The sequence below is a fragment of the Acyrthosiphon pisum genome, chromosome A1 (assembly GCF_005508785.2).
Source record: "Acyrthosiphon pisum isolate AL4f chromosome A1, pea_aphid_22Mar2018_4r6ur, whole genome shotgun sequence".
Lineage (NCBI taxonomy): Eukaryota > Metazoa > Arthropoda > Insecta > Hemiptera > Aphididae > Acyrthosiphon > Acyrthosiphon pisum.
The window spans coordinates 26,482,934-26,494,971 of record NC_042494.1 but is presented as its reverse complement, the minus strand read 5'-3'; the positions used below and the strand labels follow the sequence as shown (position 1 = coordinate 26,494,971).

The 12,038-nt window shown below is 28.5% G+C and overlaps 1 protein-coding gene across 1 annotated transcript; it reads right to left on the bottom strand.

The window, feature by feature from the left end:
• Positions 1-5,987: 5,987 nt before the first annotated feature.
• Positions 5,988-10,506, bottom strand: LOC103310377 (zinc finger protein 271). Its single transcript, XM_008188507.1, has 2 exons — positions 9,615-10,506; positions 5,988-6,073 (listed from the first exon to the last, which is right to left on the bottom strand). The coding sequence occupies exons 1-2, from the start codon at positions 10,504-10,506 to the stop codon at positions 5,988-5,990; spliced, it is 978 nt and encodes a 325-aa protein (XP_008186729.1).
• Positions 10,507-12,038: the final 1,532 nt, after the last annotated feature.

Sequence of the window (12,038 nt, the reverse complement as noted above, 5' to 3'; positions counted from 1 at the left end):
TTGTTGCCATAATTTATTTTTTGAACGAAGATAGTATGTGCGTGTACGTCAGGATTAAATCGAGAATTGGTAATGAGCTAAATTCAAATCTTCCAACACAGAAACCGATCTCCGAGAAAATCTCCCAGACGACGACGTTTGTTACTAGCCATCTAGTATATTTATCGTTCTTGATGGCCCGCAAAATTAGAATTTCGAGCGCGTTAATAATAACATTTTTATTTTATTTGCAAACAATTCCCAACATATTTTCAATTATAAATACAGTAGCAAGTTTGCTAACTTCCTATATAAACAAAACTAATACCTATACGATCTATTGATAAAACGTATGTACTTTTACAGAAATCTTTGTGATCAACTGTGTACTTATTCTGGTTTTCTATTCCAGTTATAATATATACTACAAATACGTTTATATGGAGGAGATAAAACATTTTGAAATGAAACCGTTTTAAAATAATTAAAATCGTTTTTTCAAAAAATGAGATTAAGTGCTCCGTGTTTAATGTTTATACTTACGTGGTATAATTACATGCAAATACTTAAAACCGATTTAATATGAATTTTATCCCAACACGTTTTAAACAAGATGTTATCAACTGTTATCTAATTGATTTTTTGTGATTTAAAATGTTTGAATTATTTGTTTAGTAGAGCTACCTAGTCCTTGTCTCTGTGAGTCTAATTAAAAAACAGATTTATGGTAAATGTATTAATGTATTATCTTATAGGAGATATCTAAATTGGTAAATCCTCGCGGGATACGCTTTATACTTTAAAGCTTTGATCACATTTTTTGAAGTGGACTAACAAATAGGTAAATAGTTTTCTTATTTTTAAATTTTGGACGAATATAATATACAGAAGTCGTATGTAAATTGTGTACCCGAAAAAGGGTCACAATCATTCACTGCGAAAATTGTGTCCCGGGACATTTAAAAAAAACATTCGAAGTGATATAGGTACATTATACATATATAATAAAGTGATACATAAAATAATACATATATTATATTATTTTTAAGTCAGGGATCAAAAAGTAAAAAAGATGGAAAAAGGATACATAAACTATAAACAAGAAAAAAATGCTAGAATTGCAAACATATAAATTATTCGTGTGTGAATTATCGTACACTTACATACATTTTTACCAGTTACTTTATACCTAAATTTTAAGGGATTGGAAGCGGTGATGTATAAAATGTTCAACTTTTATAGCTAAGGATTGAAAACTTACAACAAGGTTCCACGTAAGTAGGTTATTCCGATATAACCAAAAAATCTCAAAAATGTAAATAACAGTTTTTTTTTATAGTTATTTTATGTCCAAATTTGGAGGAAATTACTAAGAATAACGATTTTAGTAATTTTGTTGTAATTTTATAATATTAGTTCAACATACCGGCTACCGTATTAATAAGTAATACGTAATAACAATATAAATATACTGAAATATATGATATATATCCACACTGACAATCCGTCACTGCTCAGAATCGTTTTTCCTATAAAATGAATCGTATATTATATCATTGAATTCAAATTTAATATCATCCATAATACAGTGACCCACTTGTAATCTACTGTACAGTAGAGTGACATCAACTTACCCAATTTTTATAAATGATTTAAAAAAATATGAACTTCTTAGCCAAAGAATATAATTAAAATATTTCCTAATTATTTAACTCAACTTTTCTGTCTCTGTCTAATACTCCTTGAATAACTTGAACATAGGAAAAATAGCTTTAGGTACGCCTGACAAAAAAATTAAGGTACTTCTAGTTGTTCGATTTAAAAAATATTAAGATATTTGAATTAGTATACAAATTTACTTTGCATCGGTCGAAACACTTTTTCAATTGTAGCAATATTTTGATGAAGATAAATATTTAAAATTTTATAAATTTGTCAATTTTTAATATAAGATATTATATTAAAAAAATATTAAAAATATGCAAAGTAAACTTGTATATCAATTCAAACATCTTTACATTTTTTAAATCGAACCACTAGAAGTATCTTAGTTTTTGTCAGGCAATCAGGCATATAGCTATTTTTCCTATGTTTCACGTGTGTTAGACAAAGATAGAAAATCACCCCTTCTAATTCCCTTAACAGTACATTTTTTAACCATACGAATATTAATACAATTATATTTCCAGTCTTAAGTCTGCAAAATGGAAGAAAAAATTATTTTAAATATCTTTAGTCGTAATTTACCGATGAATAAAAAAATATTTAGACCATAAGTAATTTGCATAGAAAACTAAAATGAAACAAAATATTTACAGCAACTCATATTCCACAATTTAATATTACATATATAATATATTATATAATATGTACCACATATTATTATTGTTGACTTATTTGTGGTACCTAACCTTAATGTATTTTTAAAAAATGTTTATGATTTGCATCACAATATTATGCTGATGAAAAATAAGAAATTTAGTCGTGTGTCTGCTGTATTTAAGTATTTTATATGTTTGTATAAGTATAATATAATCTATACAATTTTATATTTAAAGATATAACTATATAGCTGACCCGGTAATTTTTTACCGTTGCTAAATTTCTTTTGGTATTAAATTGCTTCCCGTTGCTTGTATACATATATGTTTCTAAAGCTCTTGATAACTTTTTCTGACGTGTTCGGGGTTTCGATCAATTAATCTCGGAAAAACACCTATGCCTAAATCTTATTTTATAAATATTATATCAATAGTTAGTTGTTGGCCGTCACAGTAGTTCACACAAGGCCTGCGAGATTATTCTTTGACACAACCGATTATCAATTACCTATAGGTTCTAATCGATTTTTCCGGTTAATCGAATATCCGATTAATCAATCGATTATTGAATTAATCGATTTATTATCAATTGATTAATCCAGTAATCGATTACTAAATAATCGATTAATTCAATAATCAAACTAAAAAAATGATTAATTAATTTAAAAATAAATAATATGGTAATAAATTATATGGCCCTAACATTGTGTGTCGTATACGAAATTTAAAAGTGTGTTACTCTAATTAAACCTTTATAATAATATTATGTATAATTTTATATCTTCACATTTAAAACTGACAATGTCCATAAACAGCTCAAAAAGAGTCAAAATATTTTCAAAATTTTATCGTGTATAGAAAATAAAAATATTAACATTCAGTGAAATTTTCAAATATCTACAGTCGATTGTTCTTTAATTACAATAAAATGAGAAAATCGTCACATGAGAAATCGAGGGAATATTAAATGTTGTAAAAATATGAATTTCAAACGCTCATAAAAATTTAATTTGACTTTCTTGTATACATTTTTTTTTTGATAAAGGTGGACAATATTATGAGGAATTTTGTATTACGAGTTCTTAACCCAAAATAATATGCTATAATTTTCGTGATTTTTACATATTTTGTCAATTTTTGAACTTTAAATGCTAATAAAAAAAAAACTGTGACTAAGGATTTTTAATTTTTTTCATCTGACTTTTAAACAATATAATAAGAACCTTGTATTAAATTTTCAAGTATTTTTACTCAACAAATTAAGTTTTATTGACATTCATAGAGAAAAAAACTCATAATATTGGAAACTGAAAACGTTCCAAAACAGTTCAAAACAAATCAAAATATTTTGAAAATTTTATCATGTATAGAAAATAGCAATATAAACAACCAGTGAACATTTCATGTATCTACGGTCATTCGTTTTGAAGTTACACCAAAAACTAAAATCAATTTTCTCGAAAACAATGCGGGTAGATTCTCAGGTAGGTATACACATTGTTCTAGACTGTAACCGCTGGTAGAACCATTATGGAATGCAGGATGATAATATATGTAATTAAATTATGTTATTATGTAATTATGTAGTATTTCCTTTTATTGTATGCCTCTTCTTACCTATACAGTCACACACTCACATCACAACAACATGCATAAATAGTTTAAAAAATGGTTTGTTATGTTAAATAAAAGAAAATTAGTTATTCGTTATAAGTTAATAACTTAATATACCTACTGTGTAGCCCGGTATAGGTACAATGTACAACAATAATTTTTTTAATTATTTTATGATGCTCTGTCAAAAATGTATAATATGTATAAAATTTATAAAATTTATAGAATGTATAAAATTTATAAAATTTATAGAATGTATAAAATGTATAAAATGTTTGAAATAATTATACAACATTTCGAAGTAAAATACTAAAATGAAATGTTTATAATATAATAATTTGTATCACCTCCATATTATTAAATTATTTATTTTAGAGGTATATTATTATGTATATAAGTAACACTTTTGATAAATATTCCTGTATATGTATAAAAATATTTGAAATAATTATAGGTACCTACTGTAATTAATATTGTATCAATTTAGCACAAATATATTATAATATTTTCATTGAATAATTAAATTGGTTTCTTTTTTGTGTATTATTATTTATTAGTAATCGCCAAAACTCTATGTAAAATTAATTTTTAGTGTGTGAAAATATTGTGAATAGTTATTTCAGATTTTTTGAAACTGCTTTGAAAAAAATTTACATGAGTGACCTGAAATTGAATTTAAGCTTTTTGACCGAAGAATAAAAATTGTTATTTTTTCAATTAATAATATTAATATTTTTTAACTTCCATTAAATAAACTCATACGAAATTTTGTTTAAATTTTCAAGTCTAAGGTGGTTAAAGTTAAAATATCTTGCAATTTTTTGTAAATTTTATGAATTTCGTAAAAATTTGAAATTTAAACGCTATCCAAAAAAATTAATTAAGTATTTTTAATATTTTGTAATTTCTGTAGGAACAACTTATAGGGTACTTTGTATTTCACTAAAAATGTTATTATGCTTAAAACAAATAAAAAATAACACTATGATAACTTAATTGTCTTAACTATTTAATTTAAAACGGGAGACTCGAGTTGAAATTGATCAATTTAAAACTGACTTTTTTATTATTATCTTTATTTATTACTGACTGGTTGTGTACAATGTACATGACAAACAATTTCAAAAAAACCATAACATAATTCATTAAGTAACAATTACATAATAATTATATTATAATAAGCATAACAAAATTAATAAAAAAACTGTTAAAACATAAGTAATATGTCATATATAAATAAAAAAAAACAATCAATAATCAATTAATGATTATTTTTTTTATCGATTGATCGATATTAATCGATTTAACCGAAATAACAATTAATCGGTGTATTGAGATATTGTAAAATCCCTGATATAACCGATTAATTATATGTATAATCGATTAATTGTTATAACCGCGCAGGCCTAGTTCACACACATTTGTCGTTTTAAACTTTATATGTTTAAATATTTTTTTTTAGATGCAATAATTACTGTAGTGTTGTGTAAGACTTATGTAATGTACACTAAATGTTTAGATACTATTTGTAACAGCATTTAACTGGATATATCTATAGGGTAGAAATAGATTTTTAATGTATATATAAATGTTAGTAACGAATTCGGCCAGGAAGATAATTAATGCATTAAACCAAGGCTCCTATTTAATAGTTCTATGTATGTTCATCGTTTTCTGGTAGCAAAATATATTGGTATTCGGGAAGTCCCTGCACTCGTGATAAGCAAACTGGCAATGGCAAAAGCAGTAAGCACTACTGTCTCAAGCCGATACCCACAAGTGAGAATGTTTGTCCCCTTGACCTATTTGTTGTGCAGAGGACAAATTACAATTTCACCGGAAACTGCAACCGTTTGATAGATGTAGGAAAGTCCGTTGGTATCATCGGAATACGTGGAATGTACGCCTGTTTCCCGGCTGCTGGGGGCCAGCAAGAACGGTCGCTACGACTAAATGATCTCGTAAGTCTTTTAGTAATAGTCTTGTGTCATTACTCCATTACTCATTACAGATGCTAGATGGGCTTAAATTTCTTAACAGCATGACTCCATGACAGGGTACTTATAATTATAATCAGGTCACGCAGTGACAGGCCCGGGTAGGATTCAGGGCATTCAACAATTCTTGTGGATAGTTTACTGTGTCTTCAATATTGCTGACTGTTAAGTTTTGAATTTAAAATTAAAATTTTCAAAAATACTATTCGGTAAAAATTGTTGGTAAAACTGCAGCGGTAACGAAACAACCTGATGGCCAGTATGGCTGTATATAAAACATGAAGTGGGTCGAACCTCGAAGATTATACCATAGAAAAGAGATTAAAAGAGATTATACTCTACATATTATTATAAAGATGTGCAGGACAGGATGCGTTAATCGAACAGTGAAAGCTATATAATATACTATATATTAATATTACATAGATATGTGCACCTATTGGTATAGTCTGGGAACAAATCGTGTAAAGTCGTAGAGGCCAGTTGGTAAAACAGCGGTCAGCTAGACTGGGTCAGCCAGATCGCAGCCCACTAAACATATTCGATGTTGCCTAACATCTATGCGACGTATGTTTTGGGTTGGATACGCTCGACGTAAAAAATCTGGGAGAGGTTTAGGCGGTGTGTTAAACAAGTTACGGGTTATAGGTAATGTTAACATCATGGCTGACATGACCAATAACCTAATGTTAATAATAACCAAATATGGGATAATATAACATTAGACAAACTATTTTGGATAATGTCATAAAAGATAATACCTATTATAAAGTTATGGAATATATTATAGGTAATGAGTTATAATATATGCGATTATATCACAATTATATTATATAAATAACCTAGTTGACGTCCTAGTATAATTAAGTTAATAATGACGGTGATAAAATATTATATTAGTTTATACTTTATAGTATCGTAGATATCGATAAGTTAAATAATGCTATGAACCATAATACCATAATATAGTGGCCAACAATTTATCACAAAAAAAAAAATTTAAGATTTCATCAAAAACATTTAATAATACATACATATATATGTACATAAACATATACAATAATAGATAATAAATATAATTTATGTATCTAATATAATTTTCAACATTCTTTAATTCAAATTATTTTTTTTTCCAATTATTCGAACACTCAGTAAATCGTAATCCTCTATAAATCAAATTTTAGCTCGATCCCCTGAATTTCGAATTATCAAATGACGGCTATTAGTTATTACTAACTTATTATTATGAATTTATGTTATATTTCTTATGAATAATAAAAATGTTTAGAGCATTTTATAATATTATGTTAGGTAATATAATATTTTGTTTAAGTGGCATATTTTTATATTTTTTGCGCATATGTTTATAGCTTTTAAAAAGATCAGTCATCTTCTTAAAAATAAAAAATAAATGTTAACAGCTAAGTATAATATTTAATGAAATTAATGAGAAAGAATTTTTTGGTAATGGCCTATTATAAATAATTTGTAAATTAAAATAAAATGTTTATTTCTCTCATTATTTTTTTTTTTACAGTTCCGTTACAATCTTACCTATCTTAATAGTTAAGACTCAATTTATCAACTGTAAAAATAATTATAACAAATCCATGATTTTAAGAGAGCGAAAATTGCTATTAAATTCTTTAAAAAAATTGGATAAATCAGAAGAATACTTAACCATTTTTGTATAAGTTATTGATATATTATATTATATTATTATGTTTCAGGGGTATTAGTGAAACTAATACCTACGCAGAGCTACTATTATAGCGTTTAAAAACATCATTATAAGCACTCAAATAATCATTTAAAAAACTCAAATTTAAGCAAAAATATTTAATCAAAAAAATAAACTTTCTTTTAACATAAAAAAGAAGGTACTAGACATAATTTGTCTAACTATGCTAAAAATAATGATTAAGACATTTTTCTAACTAAAAAATCAAAAAAATAAATAAATCTTTATATTATAAAAACTTCAAACTTCGCTTTCGATATATTTTGCATTATTGTTTATGGATTTTTTGAGGGATTTCTAAAAAAATAAAATGTAAACAATATTTACAAATAGATAAAAAAAAATAATTAATTAGGTAATTAAATTTTACCGTCATTATTGCATTGAATGATTTAATTTTAATTCTTTCAAAAACAACTTCACAGGGGAAAACCATAAAAAAGTAGAAAAACTGGTAAAAAAAAGCAGAAATAACCAGAAAAACTGGAAATAAGCATTTTTTTGAAAAATCATTGAAAAAAGCTAAAATAAAAGCACTTTTAAATTTCATTATTGAACGTGTTGTAGTATGACATACACTTCCATAGCACTTTACTACATTTTAAGTCAATCCATACAAATAAGCAAATGCTTTAAGTCCCGAGCCCTACTATAATAAGTGTGCAAACATTGATTTTACATTAAAGGAGAAATTACTGGTTTTTATACATAACATTAATGTTGATAGTTAATTGTTATCCTCATAAAGGTAAAGAATATTAATGATATTTTGTATTTAATTTATATTGTACATCAAATATAAATAGGTACAGTGAAACCTGCTTTAAACGGGTATGGAATCAATCCTTTTTTGTATGAATTTCTAATAAAATACTAATTAAGAAGAATTTGTCTAATATGAAACAAAATCCATTTATTGGTTCTATGAATTATATAAAATCTAAATAGTAATAGATAGAAAATAGAGTTAAAAATGAACAAAAAAATTGTGGTGACCACATTTATTTTGTACCTAACTAAACAATTTATTTTAGTTATAAATAATTTAACTTATTTTAGATTAATAATATGTATCAGTGGATTTCCAATTTTAAAATGCTCACAATTTGATTCAAAATTATAATATCAAAAAAAGGTTACATGAGTTCCATTATATTATTTTAAATTTTAAATATGAGCCACACGGCGCCACACCGATAAAAAACACTGCACAAAATCGTTTTTACACGTTCCAAGAATACTGCTTACTGAGTAGTTTTAGAGAAAAACCTTTATTAAAACTTATAGGGGACACATTTTTCTAAGGAAAGGTATTAATATTTTAATTAATTACAATACAAAACATTTTAATTTCTTTATAACTACTCTTTTGAATTTTGAACTTGATACATTAAAATGAAATGTTCAAAAAGATTATCCACTACTTAGCTTACATAAAAAAGGGGGGATGTTCTCATTCAATAAGCAAAGTGTTCCATCATTTAGACACTATTTAAATTTTGGTACCTACCTATATTTAAAAATTCCAAATATTATAATACCTATCTCCCAAATATTTTGAACTCGACAATATTTTTTAAGTCCAAAATACAAAATGTTTATATACAATGTTTTAAAAAGAAAATTAAAAACCACATTAAAATTTTTCATTGAAAACCATACGAAATGTAGTATTTATTTATGCATAATATGAAAAATTAACAATTTAGTATTCAGAAACAACTATTTACATATCAAAACTAACACCTTGACAGTGCTGCCACAATATTATTTTAACAAGATTTATCTTAATTTACAATAGCCTTTGGATCTTAGATCCTTGATCGATCCGATTAGTGTGCAAGTGCATCCACTTGTGTGCCATCAAACTGCCACTTGCAGAGAACGACTTTTCGCATACATCGCATACATATTATAGTTTCTCGTCAGTGTGTGTGCGTCGGTGTTCCGACAAATGTTTACTTTCAGAGAACGACTTGTTACATACATTGCATGCGTAGAGTTTTTCTCTAGAATGTATTCGTTTGTGCGCCGTCAAACTGCCACTTGCAGAGAATGACTTGTCGCATATATCGCATGCATACGGTTTAACTCCAGTGTGCATTCGTTTGTGTGCTGCCAAACTGCCACTTGCAGAGAATGACTTGTCGCATATATCGCATGCATACGGTTTAACTCCAGTGTGCATTCGTTTGTGGGCTGCCAAACTGCCACTTACAGAGAACGACTTGTCGCATATATCGCAAGCGTACGGTTTTTCACCAGTGTGCATTCGTTTGTGTGCTGCCAAACTGCCACTTACGGAGAACGACTTGTCACATACATCACACTCATAAGGTTTTTCGCCAGTGTGCATTCGTTTGTGTACCGTCAAACTTCCGTTTACAGAGAACGACTTGTCGCATATATCGCAAGCGTATGGTTTTTCACCAGTGTGCATTCGTTTGTGTGCTGCCAAACTGCCACTTACGGAGAACGACTTGTCACATACATCACACTCATAAGGTTTTTCGCCAGTGTGCATTCGTTTGTGTGCCGTCAAACTTCCGTTTACAGAGAACGACTTGTCGCATATATCGCAAGCGTATGGTTTTTCACCAGTGTGCATTCGTTTGTGAGCTGCCAAACTGCCACTTACGGAAAACGATTTGTCACATACATTGCATGCGTACGGTTTTTCACCAGTGTGCATTCGTTTGTGTGCTGCCAAACTGTTACTTACGGAGAACGATTTGTCACATACATTACACGCATAAGGTTTTTCGCCAGTGTGCGTGCGTCGATGGATCGTAAAATTGTTACTTTGGCTGAACATCTTGTCACAGACATCACATGTGTAATATTTCTTCCCCATTTTGTGTTATCAATCTTATAAGTTATATAGCAGTACCTAAATAATTGATTTCACATGTAATTGTTTTCATACAATGTTTACGTTACTATGCTATTCTGTTTATGATCAATTCGAATTTATTGACTTGACCATATTTTTAAGCCAGTACTTCTTGTATTACTTTAACTTTAAATAGATGAGTAATTATATGCTTAATATAACTCAACACATATTTTATAAAATCATTAATTAATTTAAAGTTAATAAATTACCTATTTTAATTTGAGATAAATATATTTTAGTAATTTTAAAAGAGAAAATAAATCATTGACATGGTCTCTTACAAGAATATTCTTAAAATATTGTCATTTTTGCAACACTTCATGAGATCGGAACACGTATGTATAATAACCAATATTATTTTAACAACAATAAATCACATATACCCGCATTTCGCCATTTCGGCATACTATGTTGTTACTTCGACGTGCGAAACGAATAAGGCAGTAACTCAATTTTTCACATTTTTTTTTAACGAATAATTTTTACAGATGATTTTATTTTTTTATTTTGATTCTTTTTTTAAGATTTCTGAGAGTTTTAGACATTGTAGTTTTTTAAACGATCTAAAGTAGGAAAAAATGAAGATTATAAAATATTGCATTTTGGTTTTTAAGGTATTAAATGTTTAACTATTGAAATATTCTTTTATTTCTGATAGAATATCTATTATCATTTATCTATAGTAATGTTTATGTTAGTGTACGTGTGCAGGCCGCAGGGGCAGACTGGGCCACTGTGCTAGGTACTGTACAAATTGTACAGTACAATTGAACAGCGGGCGGATGCGTCATATGTATCGGTCCATCGAGATTTTCACTTCAAGTGGCCCATTTGCATAATAAATGGCCCAAAATTACGTCTGAAACTTTTACGAGCTTATATAGGTGGCTAATTGTATTTTAAACATGAGTTTATTTTCACCCACACTCACACGATCGGCCTAAACTTTAAGATTTTTTCGGTAGCTCACCTAACCATTCCGTATCTAGTCCCCAGGCCTGAGGACACTCAATACATTTTCCTAAAAAGTAAAAAGTAATCCGATGGTGATTTGCCCACATCCCACTCATCATTGTAAATCGTATATGAAAATGCTATCTAACTAGGAAATTGAGCAACTGTGAGGGCCCGTTCTTCACGGAAGCGCACGATTTAGAGAAAATATCTTCTTCGTGCGCACGCGGTACAGTTAAAAATGATATGGCGGCAGTAGATGGAGCGGCTGTTATTGATTTAATTTAAATCTAAATAATGATACCGGCTAATGCCGTTGGCGGTGATGAATTAGATTAATCTAAGACCGTGGATTAAACCCAACTAAACAGTGCGCGGCTCGGCTCGCGGCCCGTGTCACTGTACCGAGGAACTACGCCGTGGAAACGCATATGACAAGCCGCACGGCGCGCCCCACGCTGTATCAAGTATCTCCATTCCCACGGCACGTCTTTAGTGCTCTATGATACCAACTACCAAGCCAACTTGAACCACGG